Source organism: Osmerus mordax, chromosome 15, assembly GCF_038355195.1.
Source record: "Osmerus mordax isolate fOsmMor3 chromosome 15, fOsmMor3.pri, whole genome shotgun sequence".
Classification (NCBI taxonomy): domain Eukaryota; kingdom Metazoa; phylum Chordata; class Actinopteri; order Osmeriformes; family Osmeridae; genus Osmerus; species Osmerus mordax.
Genome location: NC_090064.1, coordinates 4,618,200 through 4,636,189, shown reverse-complemented (window position 1 = coordinate 4,636,189; position 17,990 = coordinate 4,618,200). Strand labels below are relative to the sequence as shown.

Below are 17,990 nucleotides of genomic sequence, written 5' to 3'. Positions count from 1 at the left end.
AGTGTGTAAGCGCGATTGACATAACGTGAGGTCGTATTTATTTTTTAACGTGCAAACATTTCGGACACGAATTTCGGACTCAGTGTGCAATGGCCTTTACTCTTTATTTCTTTCCTTTTAGGGCCTTAATTAGCCTGTATGACTATTGGAAATTGCTAAATGCTATTGGCGAAAATGGTAATAGATTAATAGAAGACCAGAGTCTTTGCAAAGTGCCTTGAAGTCAATGGAGGTGTGTTCATATTATGGGTAAAATAATGTCCTCATTTTGCAATGGTGTGTTATTCTGTCAGGTTATTGAACATCAACTGTATCAATCAAAGTATTTCATATGTATTGAACCAAGACCTGAGCTTGATAAAAATAACTATGATGGATGACAATGTCAACAACCTCTAGTTATGATAACTGATTGGGGAGTCAGTCAGATGGCTGAGCGGTTAGGGAACCGGGCTATTAATCAGAAGGTTGCCGGTTCGATTCCTGACCGTGCGGGAATGTCCCTGTACTTACTGTAAGTCGCTCTGGATAAGAGCGTCTGCTAAATGACTAAATGTAATGATTAATTCATGTACTTTGTGTCATGTACTTTGTGCCATTGTAGCCAATTCAATATGTAAATGCCACTGCTCTTTCGTCACATCGACATCTCACTCTGCCAGTCCCATGTCAACTTCACCTTTGTGGAAACCTTTGCTGAGTTTATGCAAATGTCCATTTAAATGGCACTCATTTTTAACTGCCTTTTGCGTTTGCCCCTTGCCAATTGTTTTAGTGCAACTGCATATGTGGGCTCTTTCTGGTAATATTTTACCACGCACAGCATGAATCATACCACTGCTTGGCACAGCACATCAAAAATACAGTTGGGTGCTTCTTAATGCCCGTCAAAGGGGCATGCAATGCTACTGTTACTACAATCACCATAACATGCATTTTGTTGGTAGAGAGTTTAATCATATTTTACATCAAGGTTAGGGTTAGCCCTATAGTTTGCAGTAAGGTAGGAAAATCTACAGAACACCGGCCATGAAAGAACTAAACTCTTCAAAGAGAGGACATTTAGGACATCATGTTTGTGTTTCAGAATACACCAAAAATACCAAGCAGTTTGAAATGCAGCAGATTGACCATGATGAGCATGATCTGAGCTTTTTGCACTCACATCCCAGTTCTCATCTCTGTGGTATGGACATTACCCAATGAGACATGAAACTTATACGTGTATAGCTAAAATACAACCTCTTCCATACCAGGAGGAAGACTGGAGTGAAACCATATGAATGTTTTCAGTCCTCTAGTGCAAATTCACACAGATGCAGATTTGTATTTCCAAGAAGAGCGGACAAATAGTAACTAGAGAGGGTAACATTTCTGGGGAAATTGTGTGGTGTTCTTGTGTCGGTTGCAGATGCGTCAGTTTTTTAACTGAAATTTTACAACTGATATTTCTGTATATTTTATCTAAAAATGCATACTTATTATTTATGAAGATTGCATAGATTTAAAAACATACATTTGTTGCTGCTCATTTACAATTCAAAATACTAAGATTGAAGTGTAGAATGAAATTGTCTTCTCATTTCACCTGCAAGAGGGAATGGTGATTATGAAGGCTGTGAAGGCTATACAGTAGCCTCACATAGTTGAAAAGTTGCATCAAAACAAAGAAATTGGGCAATCCTGTGTAAAAATGGTCCTAACCTCTATGTCTTAAACGTGCCTTAAGTTTTTCCCTTCTAGTGATATTTTCAAGCATTTAGCCTACTCATATTGCATTCATTCATTAATAAAGAACCCCCTTTGAAACAAGGAATATGGGCCACATCAGACCATAGGGGGCGCCACAGCCCAAATGTCTACTTTTCAAAGTGATGGCATTTCCACCCCATAACTCAAATTATTCGGAAACTTGGTGTACATGCCTCATTTGTCATGAGGAACAAAAAAGCCTTGAGGACCCATAATGTCCGCCATGATGGATTTTCCTGTACATTGATCATTTTTAGGGCTGTCAAGTGATTAAAATATGTATTTGCGATTAATCGCAATTATTTCATATGATTAATCGGGATTAATTGCAAAATTATTCAAGCTATTTAATCTGGAAAAATGTTACCCCAATAATAGTTATTTAATGAAATAACATTAAAAGGGTGTAAACACTTCAAATAGGCCTAACTGGATGATAATGTCCATATAACAAGTTCAGATGGAACACAACTTAAATTGTGAGGGACTTTTTTTCACTTGAACTGCAAACTATATTGCTTTATTATAAACATCCACATAATTAGACTTTTTCTGTAATATAAAATACATTTAAGACATGTTGTCTCATAGCCTACTACGATATCCTGCTCCATAATATTCAAATCTCACTCAAACATACTTCAGATACTTAAGCAACCACAGATTGGCCTTAATATTGAACAATACAGTTTCTATTTTGTTCAACCCAGCCAGCTGCTCGCTTCTTTTGCGAGTGTTGTCTGCCATATATTACCGGAGCGAACGGTGCTGCTGCTACCGCTGTTGCTGCTAACGCTGCTGCTGCTGGTAGCTGTGTGCTTTGCTTGCATGTGATATTTTAGGCTTGAAGTACTCCGGTGATAACTAAACTCAGCCTGACAATCAGTACACACATCCTTAGTTTTGTCAACTGAGCCGTCTCGCAACTTTATGAAGAGGAATTTCCCATCTAAAAGCCCTCTCTCCATCATTCAGCTACCGTCGGCAGTCAAAGTCATGTGACGACAGGTGATTCCCAGGGTCAAAAAGAAACCTGCGTTAACGGCACTATTTGTTTTATAGCGTTAAAACCCTTTCCTGCCGGACCATTCAAATATGGGAAATAGAATTCCCATGGTTCCCGCCTTAATATCTTTGCCGTCCAATCACCGATGTTATTTCTGAAAACTGCCAGATACTCATGACAACTTAAGCTCAGAGCACATATCATTGGTTAAGGGGTTACTGGGAGGGGGAAATAAATGTATCGTCAGCAACGGCAGCCATTGTTTTCCGAGGCGGAGCCAGACCGGATACCATGGGAGATTGCCTACAGTGTTAGATTTACAGCTTCGAATTGAAATCGGAGACGATATTATGAAAAAGGACAAGTTTCTTAATATGTGTTGTCAATATTGTCAATTAAAAGTCTAAACTTTTTACTTACGAAAATTTTTTTTGTGGGAGTGACGTGAGTTATGACGGTAGTAGCACTGTTTAGCCTCGATTTGAGCAGATTTCTAGAAAACTTGGAAAAACAACATTAACTAGCTAGATTATGCACACTGTAAGCTAAATGTACATGCTTTGTTTGGCCAATTCGGTCGATTGTGGAATAAACTCAAAAGTTTTTTAGTTATCGAGAGGAGTATCCAGCCATAGCGCTAGCTACTTTTGGGGGAGGAGAATTCCGGTTTCCCCCATGTTTCCACTAGTCACTAGAATGGTCAGGGCCGGATTAACAATTTTCTGTGCCCTGGGCAACAAAGCTTAAGGCCCCCCCCCCCCCCCCCCCCCCGTGTTTGATGTGATGCTAGTTACGGATGTCAACGTTTTTTTAAAATAATCTTTTGGGCCTTTATTTGAGCCTTTATAGTTTTTTGAGCTTTATGTAAAATAAACATTTTACAAGCCGTTTTTCAATTGGTAAAATCTTGTCAGACGGTAGGTAAGAAAGTAACAGCTAGCTGGCGTCAGTTATACTTGTAAAATGCATAGTTAATGTTTAACAGTAAAATCTCCATCTAGCTTGCACCTAACTAAGTTAAAACATTTGAGTGTGCTAACATTAGCAATAACGTTAGCAAGTTTGAGGTGTATGCATAGGCTAACCATTAAATTAGCAGCACATTTCCCGTATTTAACAATGATTAAACATGGACTAACCTGAAAGTGATGCACGGGCACCATCTCGCAGTCTCTTTCTTTCTTTTTTCCTTCCCCTGACTGAAAAGTTGACCTAGCCTACTGTCAAAGTTCGTCAGCCCACTGAGGGAAGGGCACCCACAGCGAGCTTGGGAAGTTGAGTGTGTAGCCTATTTGTTTTGTTTTTTTTTGGGGGGGGGGGGTTGTGAGCATTTAAATAGGCTACATCTCTTGTTCTGCCTGTTTTGTAATATACGTGTCTAATATTTCTATACTAAAAGAATATCGGTATTATAAGTATTATAACTATGATGATTTTTCAGTTGGCTATTTTTTGGTGCCCCCTCAGGAGTTGGTGCCCTACGCACAGCGCGTAGTGAGCGTTATGGGAGCGGCGGCACTGGCTACTAGACTACACAAACACTGTTTTTGACGTGATTTAACATAACATTTTGATCGAACGAGATGTAATAAAGTACTCGCATTAAGGAAAGTTGGGATAAAGTGATATAACATTTTAGTTGACATTGTCCAGGGCCCCTTAGATGTCATGTGCCCCTGGGCAAGTGCCCAGTTGCCCTAATGGTTAATCCGGCCCTGAGAATGGTCATAACTTTTAATCAAAATGATATTTCTAATCTGTCTTCTGTTCTACATTGCCCACAGATTTGTGGATATTCCACCTGCTGAAAGTTTCCCTCCATCTTGTAATTAAAGTGGTTAACAATTAAGTTGTCTGATGAGGTATGGTGGATGGAGAAGTTTTTGTAAAAAATGGCTGCCTGAAATCACCTTGATAAAATATGATTTTCCTTAAGTAACCATATATTTATTCATATAATAAAAATCCCCTAGTTCTCCTCTTCAATATGGTATAAACAGTTAAGGTGTATGATTTAATATGAAAATTCATAAAATATTAATATGAATATCATATTTCAACAGCATATGGAATGTTTGGAATGTTGGCTTAGGCAGGATGGGGTTAAAGTGAGATTGCGCTAACGCGTTATTATCACGTTAACTTTGACAGCCCTAATAATTTTAAATTTATGTATTTCAAAAATGTACTTGGGGAAAACAAATCTAATACAACATGGCTGAAAGGGGTTTACAGAACAGTTTATAGTCTTCTGGTCAATCCTCCGGTTGTAAAACATAGCAATGAGTGTTTATTTGAGCCCATCACAACACTCCTATCATCTGTTTAACGAGACTGTAAACCACTGAAAACAAGCAAGGTTTACCACAGTAGCTAGCTAATTGTAGTCTACGCATGGTAGTGTCGAGTTATCTTTAATGAAGTATATTTATTGTTCAGGTGGATCCCTTGCCTGTTGCGCAAAATTAATTTCAGTACCCTAAGCCAGGACACATCGCCACTGATGCTAGGCATGACTTGAAATTCCCTTCCATGACAAGTTATGGCACCCCAAACAACCTTTTTAAAGCACTACGAGTAAGCTATTCTTTAAAGCAGCAACCCGGTCATCCCGTTGTCCCGTTTTTATAGGAAATGTAAATATCTTGATTGTGGACGTTTTCTTCCCAAATCTCAACGAATAGCCGAACACAGCAACAGGATTGACAAAATTATCACAGTAACTTGCTCACTTCTTATGCTTCTAAACGCCATCAAAACAATCATTCGCGTGTCTGAAACCGGAAGCTTTCAAGGGCCAAACTTAAAGATCCTGTAAAATGGAATTGAAAATAAGTTTTTAGTTCACCACACCACAGAAGAATAAATTATAATTTAAAAAAAACAGACAATATGTTAAATTAGGCTTTGAAATCGTGAGAAAATCAGCACTCTTCTCTGCTTGAGACTGGGGGGGGCGTGTCGCCTGAAGGAGCTGAATCTCCGCCCCTTGCTGCCTACCTACGACCCAGACAGGGCATGACATTAGCACCCGCCCACCCGCCAAATGCGGGTAGAATTTGTCTGTGGCGGGTAAAGCAGTCAGTCTTACTAGCCACTTTGGCGGGTGGAATTCTATATCTCTGTTTTTTTTTTTTTATTGTAGCAGGGCTGCCAACTTTCTCGCATTTCAACCAATTCACACGCTCTCACGCCACTCATTGTATTTCTCACGCTGAGAAGGAAACGTCCAAGTAGCTCTAACGTTGTAACCAGTAATGGACGAGGCGCAGATACACTGAGTGAAGCAACACTAAAGCTCACGACGCGCGAACACGGAACACCCGTGAAATCTCATCTCGGGGCTGGGTTGGGTTGCGCTGCAAAATTTGGGTTGTTATATTTTTGTACGTCGGCCTCTACTAGTCTTCTGTGTTGCCTTGTGCTGAGATCTAAACCCTGCATGGGTGGAGCCAGGTTCACTGTAACTGTGACAGCCCCAACAAATCTCACTCCAAGGTTTTTTGAAAAGTTTGCAACCCTGTTGTAGGCTAGTCTTCTCAAAACACATCTTAAATAATAAAATCATTGCAGGGTTCTCAAGCCTCATTTGTTTGTAGGACATTTGGGAATAGGAATTGATTAGACAAAAATAATGATGCTGTTTATAAATATTTAAGTTGTCAAAGTTTGTGCTTTGTGGGTTTTTTCAGTTTAGTTCATATATTTTGTACATATACTACATTTTATGTAATCTTTATTTGGGTGTTGACAATGGTCATTTACATGTGAAAGGATTGTAAAACTAGTTATTCAAGTACATTTTAGCAATCCGTAGTCAACTTTAATCAAATAAAACGTAATTTCCCAACAACAAAATTGTGGCTAATGAAATTACTGAGTGGCGAGTAACTTTGGAAAACCACTAGCCACAGTGGATGGTGAGCACACATTTTAATGTCAAGCACTGGACCCAGATAATGGACGCTACGTCAATCCGAACAAAACAGTATAGAATTAGAATGTATTTGTTCAATGAGTGAAACATACAGATGCATATAAATGAATTGTTCCCCTGAGCTGTAACACAGGAGTAAAAATCAACACCAGAGACAGCGAGCTCTCCAACTACTTACATTTACATGTATGCATTTAGCAGACACTTTTATCCAAAGCGACTTCCAAGAGAGAGCTTTACAAAAGAGCATAGGTCACTGATCATAACAACGAGATAGCCCCAAACATTGCGAGCAGCCAAAACATGAAGCATACATTGTGGAAAACCAAATAAGTGCCAAAGGAAAGAACCCCAAGAGCATGCAGTTAAACAAGTTACAATTGAACAACATGAAACTCCCCACAAGAGTGCAAGAGTGTACCTGTAGAAAAAACAATCAACAGTAAAATATTTCACAGCGAGTACAATAATTTGAAACCGTTACAACTAACCAACAAGAGCAACAAGTCTCTCAATACGAGTCATTGTGATCCTGGAGGAAACTAACATCAGGTCCAGCCAAGCATTCATAAGTACCGTTGTAGTCCTGGAAAAAGTGTGTCTTGAGCCTTTTCTTGAAGGTGGGGAGACAGTCAGTATCCCTGATGGAGGTGGGGAGTTGATTCCACCATTGGGGGGGCAGACAGGAGAAGAGCTTGTGTTGGGACCGGGCGTTATTGAGCGGTGGGACCACCAGACGGTTGTCAGAAGAAGACCTTAGGTGACGGGTGGGGGTGTAAGGCTGCAGGAGAGACTTGATGTAGTCGGGTGCATCCCCGTTCACCGCTCGGAAGGTCAGTACCAGAGTCTTGAATCTGATACGGGCCGTGATGGGAAGCCAGTGGAGGGAGATGAGGAGCGGGGTAACATGGGAGCGTCTGGGTAGATTAAAGACCAGACGGGCTGCCGCGTTCTGAATCCTCTGGAGAGGGCGGGTTGCGCATGCTGGGAGACCGGCGAGCAGCGAGTTGCAGCAGTCCAACTTTGAGAGGACAAGTGCTTGGACTAGCAGCTGGGTGGAATGCTCAGACAGGTATCTCCTGATCTTCCGGATGTTGTAGAGGGTGAATCTACATGACCGGGAGACCGCAGCAATGTGGGCTGTGAGGGAGAGCTTGTCATCCATGGTCACCCCGAGGTTCCTGGGAGAGGATGAAGGGGTCACCGTCGCCAATCCCAGGGTTCTTGAGAGATCGTGGGAGATGGAGGGTTTGGCCGGGATGATGAGGAGTTCTGTTTTGGCGAGGTTCAGCTGGAGGTGGTGCTCGGTCATCCAGGCAGAGATGTCTGTGAGACAGGCCTCGATCCTAGCTGAGATCCCCGGATCAGTCGGGGGGAACGACAGGTACAGCTGCATGTCGTCAGCATAGCAGTGGTAGGAGAAGCCATGGGAGGTGATGATTGGTCCAAGCGAGGTGGTGTAGAGGGAGAAGAGGAGGGGTCCAAGGACGAAGCCCTGTGGGACACCAGTGGAGAGCTGGCGGGGGCCTAACACTTAGCCTCCCCAGGAGACCTGGTAGGATCTTCCCGACAGGTAGGATGAGATCGACTGAAGTGCCGTGCCAGTGATGCCCATCTCAGAAAGTCTGGCCAGCAGGATTTGATGGTTAACCGTATCAAACGCTGCAGAAAGGTCCAGCAGAATGATGACGGATGACCTCGAAGCCGCTCTGGCAGACTGGAGGGCAGTTTCTGTGGAGTGGCCAGTCTTGAAGCCCGATTGGTTGGGGTCAAGCAGGTTGTTCTGAGAGTGGAAGTTTGACAGTTGGTTAGATACAGCACGTTCAATTGTTTTTGAAAAGAAGGGTAGTAGTGATACCGGTCTGTAGTTCTGGAGGACGGCTGGGTTAAGGGAGGGTTTTTTGAGTAGAAGGCTAACTCTGGCCTGTTTGAAGGCAGAGGGGAAAGTGCCGGAAGTAAGAGAAGAGTTAAGGACATGGAAAAGAAAAGTTATGATGGAGGGAGAGATGGTTTGAAAGAGAGGGGAGGGAACTGGATCAAGGGGACAGGAGGTGGGGCGATGAGAGAGAATGAGGTCAGAAATCTCTGCCTCGGACAGGGGAGAGAAAGAGTTTAGACATTTAGTTGGGTCAGTCATAGAGGGTGAGTGGGTAGGAAAGGTGGGTTCAGGGAACCGACTGCTAATGTCAGAAACTTTTTTCTCAAAGAAGGAGAAGTCGTCTGCCGTCAGGGTGGAGGGGGAGGGTGGAGGAGGTGGGTTAAGAAGGGTGGAGAATGTAGAGAAAAGTTTGTGAGAGTTTGAGGCAGAGTTAATTTTGTTCAGGAAGTAGTGGGTTTTAGCATCAGTTATGCGGGCAGAGAAGGATTTGAGGAGGGAGTGATACTTATCGAGGTCCAGACCGTCCTTTGGACTTTCGCCATCTCCTCTCAGCTGCCCGAAGGATGGACCATTCTTCACGAATCACATCCGTGAGCCACGGGCAGGAGGGAGAAGATCGCGCAGGCCTGGTTGACAGGGGGCAGAGAGTGTCGAGTGATGCAGTTACTGTGGATAACAGGGTGTTGGTGGCAGTGTCAGTGGGGTGGCACATAAACTCGTCAATGGGAGGGAGGGAGGATGTTACAATGGAGGAGAAATGGGAGGGGGATAGGGAGCGGAGGTTGCGGCGGAAAGTTACGAGGGGAGGGGAGGTAGGAGGATTTGGAGGGAGAGAGACAGAGATTGGATGAAGGAGTGATCAGAAATGTATAGTCGGGTTACAGAGGTTAAGTCAGCGATACAGTTACGTGTCAGGATGAGATCGAGCTGTTTTCCTGCCTTGTGGGTCGCCGGTGTGTTCAGCAGCTTCAGGTCGAAGGAAGTCAGAAGAGACTTGAAGTCGACGGCCTGCGTTCCTTGGAGGTGGATGTTGAAGTCCCCAAGGAGTATCAGCAGTGTTCCATCATCCAGGAGGACATTGAGGAGCATGTCCAGCTCCTCCACAAAGTCAGCTAGCGGCCCTGGTGGGCGGTAGAGGACAACTAAAAATACTTTGATAGGATCAGTTAGCATCACATAATGGTGTTCAAATGATTTGGCAGTAACAGAGAGTGGAGTGGATGTGTATTTAATATGTGGGGAAAGAAGAAAACCTGTCCCACCACCTCGCCCGGTTGAGTGAGAGAATGAGTGGTTGACGGAGAGAGCAGCTGGAGTTGCAGTGTTCTCTGGGCGGATCCATGTCTCTGTCAGCGCAAGGGCGTGAAGAGAAGCATGGGATGCAAACGCCGGGATGAAGTCTGCTTTGTTCACAGCAGACTGGCAGTTCCAGAGCCCAATAGAAAGACAGTGGGCAGGTGGAGAAGATCTGGATAGGTAGCTAAGATTAGAAGTGGACCGTATATACTTTGTGACATATCTACGTCTACGTCTGCGAGTGGTGTAATGAGCGGGAATGCTGAAGAAACACATGCTAGCTATGAATATGTTCTAAGTAGAATAGAATACAAATAGGGTGATACTTATCAGAAGAGGGGATCCGCCTCGTCGGCCATCCCCAGGACTCTGGACTCCCGCAGGTAGACTCCCTGTCTTTGTTCGACCGAGTCGTCATGCACCGAGGCTGCCAGACGAGGCTGCTTCTGCAGCCGCCTTAAATATGCTAAAGGCGCAGCTGACAATAATTATGTAAACAAAGCCAGGGTCTCACTCGGCGGCAAGTAACCTGAAGCTCGGTCTCTAGCACGCTACCTATTGACCAATTTAGCTGCTATACCCTTACCCTCTGTCCTTGAGACAAAGTTTTAGCTCAACACAAATGAATTAAAAAAAACTCTGGTTACTTACAGTAAAGATGGCAGTCACTTCTAGCACATTAGCTACATTCTACACCGAGTAGCCTAATTTCAAGTTAGCGGTTTGCACTAACTCATAGCAGAGATACCTCTGGAAAAGTTATCTAGTATAATTATAACAAGCACACAGAACTGAGTGATGAACTGCTGGCGGCGGTGGAAGGTCCAGGTGCGACCGGAGGAGGAACGGCCGGGAGGGCAATGCTCGGTAACCCTTACAAAAAAGAAGTATATTAAAGTATACTATAAGTATACTAAAATATGGATAGTACACTTTTAGTTCACTTTTGATATACTTTTAAGAAGTATGCTTAGAAAATAGTTGACTTTTAATATACTTTTAAGAAGTATACTTAGAAAATAGTTCACTTTTGATATACTTTTAAGTATGCTTTGAAAATAGTTCACTTTTGATATACTTTTAAGTATGCTTTGAAAATAGTTCACTTTTGATATACTTTTAAGGAGTATACTTAGAAAATAGTTCACTTTTGATATGCTTAGAAACAGAAAATGGTATACATTTCTTCTGGAGTAGGATGTACGTTTTCTATTATTACACAGCAAAAACCGTCAAAATAATTTAAAAGTACAATACAGGTTACATTTTTTAGATCCATCTCATTCTAATTATTCATGTCTAGGAAAGTCTATTATGCATTGCACATTGAATCTTTTTTGTTACTGAAGCTGCAACCTTAATTACTGCCAAAACATTCTGAAACCCTATACTCTTATACTAATAATTATCAATTGGAGTATTAATGGAAAAAACGAAAAAGCTACTTGAGAAAGAAGCAGACAGAAGGGTTTCATTTGAAGGTTATACTGTCAAACTGACTGAAGAATGAAATGACGTGAAAAAATGAAGATAGCGTGGCTCATTGGCAGGTCAATTCCCATGATGCAAGGCGGTAAATAGTGTTAAGATTTGCTGATAAGTTGCCATTTGTTCGAAATACAAATGTGACTTCATGAATTTCGTTTTTTAAATGTGTCTGCTTAGATTGAAGTGTTTTGTTGAGTGGAAATTGTCATTGTTTTGCTGGTTTGCCATTGTAACCATGAGTTAAATGACTGTTACGTGTCATAAGAAGAGCTGGATTATTACACTGTTAGTGTTTACACATTAATTAGCTTCTTTCAGCTAAGAATCTGCCGTGTCCCTTTGCGAGGCCCAGCCAAGTGACGCAAGCTCTGCAGCGTTTGAGGGGCCCCTGAATATTTAAATATATATAACTAGATCATAGTAAACGGATGTTTATTAAGTTTATTCTTGAAGTACTTTCAATAATTCAAAGTGCACTTGAAAGTATACTTCTGAGGCACTAAAGGAAGTATAGTTCATGAACTGAAAGTGCACTACACAGGTTACTTTAGAGTATTCCGAGGTATACTTTTAAGTACTTTAGGAAGTATACTTCATGAACTGAAAGTGCACTACACAGGTTACTTTAGAGTATTCCAAAGTATACTTTTAAGTACTTTAGTAAGTATACTTTATGAACTGAAAGCGCACTACACAGGCTACTTTACAGTATTCCAAAGTAAACCTAAAATACACTATAAGTGTACTTTAAAGTGTACTAAATGACCTAAAAAGTGGGCCAATTCAGTTTACTCAGTACAAAAATAGTATATAAATAAGTACACTGCTAGTATACTTTAAGTTACATGATAATAGTATACTTTTTTATACTAAGTATACTTACAAAATAAACTTGAAGTATACTTATTTTTTGTAAGCGAAGGCTCCGCGCTGCAAGAGAAGCCGTGTTTCCCTGAACCCCGTCTGTCTCTGGTCCATGTTAAAATTATCCGCCGTAAAATGGTCACTGCAGAGGCGGCTGTTGGAGCTTATCCGAAGCTTTCCATCAGCGTGACTCTTCACAAAATCAATCCACCTATTTTTCCTTTCCTCATCAATAGGGAAATTAAATAGCGTTGCAGCGCAGCTGAAGTTCTTGCATCCAGGGAAGATGCAGTTGCGGGTGGAGGGAGACATCCTGAAGCTAGCTAGCTAGTTGATGTAGGCTGCAATAACAGTACAGCAGGAGGAGCCATTCAGTGATCTGACGTAGATGGGTCAAAATGACGTAGATAGGTAGATTTCGCCCATTAAAACCTGATTTGAAGACGGAAGAGAAACTGTTCTACGGTCTAACTCCACTTTTCAGTGCGAAAATGTTTTCGCGCTTTGCACATGCTTTCAGGAACTAATTTCACACATATTCACTCAGGAGTCAGATGGCTGAGCGGTGAGGGAGTCGGGCTTGTAATCTGAAGGTTGCCAGTTCGATTCCCTGCTGTGTCAATTGACATTGTGTCCTTGGGCAAGGCACTTCACCCTACTTGCCTCAGGGGGAATGTCCCTGTACTTACTGTAAGTCGCTCTGGATAAGAGCGTCTGCTAAATGACTAAATGTAAATGTATATACTGTACTGAGATCATGGAATTTGCTTTACAGGATCTTTAAAAAATGAAAATTCTAGAATGTTCATCAAAAAAGGTCTGTAGGCATTCTATACAAATACAAGTTTTACACATTACCAGTAACATTTAGCCTAGAATCTTTCGATATCACAGTAGCCTAGGCTATGTCACGGTCTGTAGTTATCTAGCTAATAGGCTATACATAGTGAATTTGGTCTCTATGTTGCAATTGAGTCATGATGACGTTGTGTTTGAAGGAGATAGTCTACGAATTAAGAAAATTCTTGAAGTAAAGGAGCTTTTCTTATCTTTTAACATTTACCGCAAACTTCATGTCCTCAACAGTAGGTGGCGCATCACCTTGTTCAACATCCCACAAAGCCTGACTGAATTACAGCTTTTTGAACTTTAACCAAATCTGACAATGCTTGCCATTGGAGAAATGGCTTATTTTCTGTCTAAGTCTGTGAATGGCTTTGTAGGATGAGACACAATGCTGGTGTGCAAAGGGTTGTTGGTTCTAATCTAGTCAGAGTTATATGTAATTTTTTGGGGGATTCTGACAGAAATTCAGTTTCAAGTCTTCTGGTTAATCCCAGTGCGACTATTATGTCAATTTTACAACATGCCATTTTGAGGGAGGAATCCACCATTGGTGCTTGCAGCTATATTTTTCCGTTGTTTTTCTGCATTTCAGAAATGAAATTAAAATATAAAAAACGTTCACTAGCCCTACAGGGCTTCTGTGCATTTGACCATACTGTAATATGAAAATAGTGCTTTGCAAAACAGCAGTGGATTTTTGTTTTGTTTATGCCCATGACTGGAGGATGCAATTCAGATTTATCGTGTGATTTATGCAGCCTAATAAAAAAATAACAATCCAGTTCCTCTTATTATATTGACAGATCATCTTAATAGTACCAGGAAAGTAATGAATTCTAAACAAGACACCACAGTGTGTGCAGAAGATTGAAGCATGCTACTATTGAACGTACTCAAAGATGCCTACTGATGGTTATAGCACCAATAATAAACCCTTTGTTGTTTAATGAATCAGATTAAATCAAATATCTGTATATGAGACAATAACTGACCTGAACAATCTTTCTTCCTCTATATGTCTCTCAATCTCTCCCTCTTTAGTCTCCCAAGGAAGCGCTGTCCCAGAGTGTTCTCGCTGAGGTTCCTGGTCAAGTAGTGTCTTATTTTAATATGTCCAAACTAATTCCACCCAACTCCAACACTCACCAAAATCCAGCAGCTGCAACCTAAGTTACTACACATGCCTTGAAGAGGAGAAGAATCTGCTCTCACCCTTTTATCCATGTAGACCTTAAACTACAATCAGTAAAAAAAAAAAAGTGAAGTAGTAGAAGATATACAACATCCTTTGGTGTTCCATTCCACCTCTACAGCTTCAGAACTCCATCCAGAAATCAACCCCAAGGTTCTACTTTTACATCTACAGTTCTTTGATTTTGTCATACTTATATGTTATTTGTTATTTCAGGGAAGTATATAGATAAGGATCATACCAGTTCAGGAGGTACTATTCTGATGAATTTAGGATTTGTCATTTGCATTTAAAATGGTGGGCTGTGCTTAACGGCTTAGGGTTAATTGATTTCATAAGACTTAACTAAACAAAAATGACCGACAGATTGCCTTTTGGAACAGGTTTGGACCAAAATCTGTATCCAACATGCATGTTTACACCCTATGAAAATATATCATGGGTTATGCACAACATAAATGCTACAGTTTACAAAAACGATTTGCATATACATATATAATATATTGCTGGTTTGTTTTTTAACACAGTTCTTGACAATTTATTGCACAGGTACGTTTTTTTTTTTTTTTTTATCCCCTGCTTATTTTGTACGTTTGCCCACTGACAAAGAAATGATCAGTCTATAATTTTAATGGTAGGTTTATTTGAATATGGAGACAGATTTTTTTTTAATGCATGTAAAATTTGTTATTAATTGATTTGCATTTTAATGTGGGAAATAAGTATTTGACCCCCTCTCAATCAGAAAGATTTCTGGATCCCAGGTGTCTTTTATACAGGTAACAAACTGACATTAGGAGCACCCCCGTTAAGAGTATGCTCCTAATCTCAGCTCTTCACCTGTATAAAAGACACCTGTCCACAGAAGCAATCAACAAATTGCAAACTCTCCACCATGGCCAAGACCAAAGAGCTGTCCAAGGATGTCAGGGACAAGATTGTAGACCTACACAAGGCTGGAATGGGCTACAAGACCATTGCCAAGCAGCTTGGTGAGAAGAGTGCTCTTATCCAGATGCTCTGGATAAGAGCGTCTGCTAAAAATGACTAAATGTAAGGTGACAACAGTTTGTGCTATTATTCGCAAATGGAATAAACACAAAAGAACTGTCAATCTCCCTAGGTCTGGGGCTCCATGCAAGATTTCAGCTCAAGGAGTTGCAATGATTATGAGAACGGTGAGGAATCAGCCCAGAACTACACGGGAGGATCTTGTCAATTGGTAACACACTACGCCGTGTAGGACTGAAATCCTGCAGCGCCCGCAAGGTCCCCCTGCTCAAGAAAGCACATGTACAGGCCCGTCTGAAGTTTTCCAATGAACATCTAAATAATTCAGAGTGGTGATTTCACTGGGTGAAAGTGTTGTGGTCAGATGAGACCAAAATCGAGCTCTTTGGCATTAACTCAACTCGCCGTGTTTGGAGGAGGAATGATTCCTATGACCCCAAGAACACCATCCCCACCGTCAAACACGGAGGTGGAAACATTATTCTTTGGGGGTGTTTTTCTGCTAAGGGGACAGGACAACTTCACCACATCAAAGGGACGATGGACGGTACCATGTACCGTCAAATCTTGGGTGAGAACCTCCTTCCTTCAGCCAGGGCATTGAAAATGGGTCGTGGATAGGTATTCCAGCATGACAATGACCCAAAACACACGGCTAAGGCAACAAATGAGTGGCTCAAGAAAAAGCACATTAAGGTCCTGGAGTGGCCTAGCCAGTCTCCAGACCTTAATCCCATAGAAAATCTTTTGAGAGAGTTACCAAACATCGGGCCTCGAAACCTTAATGACTTGGAGAAGATCTGCCAAAAGGTGTGGGACAAAATTGCTCCTGAGATGTGTGCAAACCTGGTGGCCAACTACAAGAAACCTCTGACCTCTGTGATTGCCAACAAGGGGTTTGCCACCAAGTACTAAGTCATGTTTTGCAGACGGGTCAAATACGTATTTCCCTCATTAAAATGCAAATCAGTTACCCAAAAAATTTACATGTGTTTTCTTGATTTTTTTGTTGTTATTCTGTCTCTCACTGTTCAAATAAACCTATCATTAAAATTATAGACTGATAATTTCTTTGTCAGTGGGCAAATGTACAAAATCATCAGGGATCAAATATTTTTCCCCCCACTGTATATGCTAAATATACCACAAAAGAAGCCTAATGCAAGCTACATGTGTGAAGGATCTTGTTTTTAAAGAAAAAGTGCAATGTATCTAAATATAGACTAAAATATGTGCTTCTACAGTGTAATTTGTGATGTGTAAATATCACGGGGAAATATGTATACGTACTTATGAAATTGGGAATGTTGGTGCTACAGTATGCTTAAATTATATTATGGCATTCATCTTCCCACTGCAGAACAATTTTGGAGCTCAATGCATTTTTTTGTTGTGCCAATTTAGTCACTCTTTCTAACAATTAAACGAGCATGAATGAATAGAAATGTTACTACTAAGTATTCATTGTTATTGTGAGTTCAGATGGTAAAGGGTTTTCTATTCAGTTATTTTTAAATAAAAAGTGTATGTTGTGGAGCACTCCTTAGTGGTAACTCTGTGTTGCCTCTGTTTATTAGTTGATTGTGATTTTTTATTTCTTTTGACAAGAGAATTGTTTTTTTTACATTGTAAGATGAATGCCTTCATAGGCCTTTTTGACATGATGCCTTATGCCGTTATAGACACAATTTTTGAAAGATAAGTGAAATGCCAATTTTATGATGATCATAAATCCAAATAAAGTGCACAATATAAACAACAATTTGTGTGGAATTTATAAACTTAACATGCACCAGATGAAAACAATCCACATTTATTTGCTAATAGTATAGTGACCGGTCCCTCACTGATATATGAGAATGTAATTACTGTGTCTATTTGTGGAAAATTACAGCTAAATGTTACAAATGGATTATTCAAAGTATGTGATTGCATAGCAGTACAATGGTTAGTCCTTAAGTTGCTTTTATCAAGTACAAAGTCCATTAAATTAAGTTGTGTATGTGCGTGCATGATTGTGCTTCATGTGAAACATGAAGCACAAATACTTATTAGGAAATAAGTATTTGTATAGTAAGGTGCCACATAAAACTCCTTAACTTCTTTTTATTAGTTCACTAATAAAATGTGTGAAAAGTTTGACAGAGTTAGCTGTACTGCACTGTACCTTCAGTTTTGAAAAAAATCCACCTTTGCCTATCCCTCCAAAAGCACAGATCATCTTAGGAGTGGGGGGTTCCTTTTCAACCTTGACGGCTGCGTGTCCCTTAGCCTTCATCAGTTTCCTTTAAAATTAAGAGACAAGCTGTTAGCAATTTTGAAGTGTGACTGATGTTTGTCAACTAGGGATGGGTATCGAGAACCGGTTCTTGTTTAGAACCATCCCAGTGAACCGATTCCTTGGAATCGTCAGCCAAATTCTTTAACGATTCTGCTAACGGTTCTCTGTGCCGTTGCGCATGCGCAAACTTTTATAGTTTATTCAGACTGCAGCAAACATGGCAACTAGGCAGAAGCGTTCTAAAGTTTGCTTGTATTTCACACAACAAAATGACAACGCCACTTGTAACGCGTGTAAAAAGGTATATTTCGTCGAAGGGAGGAAATACAACAAATATGAAGAAGCATTTGAACACAGCATGGAATGAAGTTACTGGAATGTCATGTGTTCGATGCATGCAGCAGCACAGCTAACGTTCGCGTTTCATCTCTAACTATC

At 40.9% G+C, this 17,990-nt stretch overlaps 1 protein-coding gene across 4 annotated transcripts in view; it reads left to right on the top strand.

Annotated features, from left to right (window-relative positions):
- Positions 1 to 17,033, top strand: part of cpne3 (copine III) — a 60,301-nt gene extending 43,268 nt beyond the window's left edge. For 3 of the 4 annotated variants that reach the window (XM_067251981.1, XM_067251980.1, XM_067251978.1), the window contains one exon: positions 14,110 to 17,033. In XM_067251981.1, the coding sequence (XP_067108082.1) occupies positions 14,110 to 14,238 (129 nt within the window). In that variant the 3' untranslated portion in view covers positions 14,239 to 17,033. The remainder of the gene's footprint in view (positions 1 to 14,109) is intronic. The other variant, XM_067251979.1, reaches the window with a different exon arrangement.
- Positions 17,034 to 17,990: the final 957 nt, after the last annotated feature.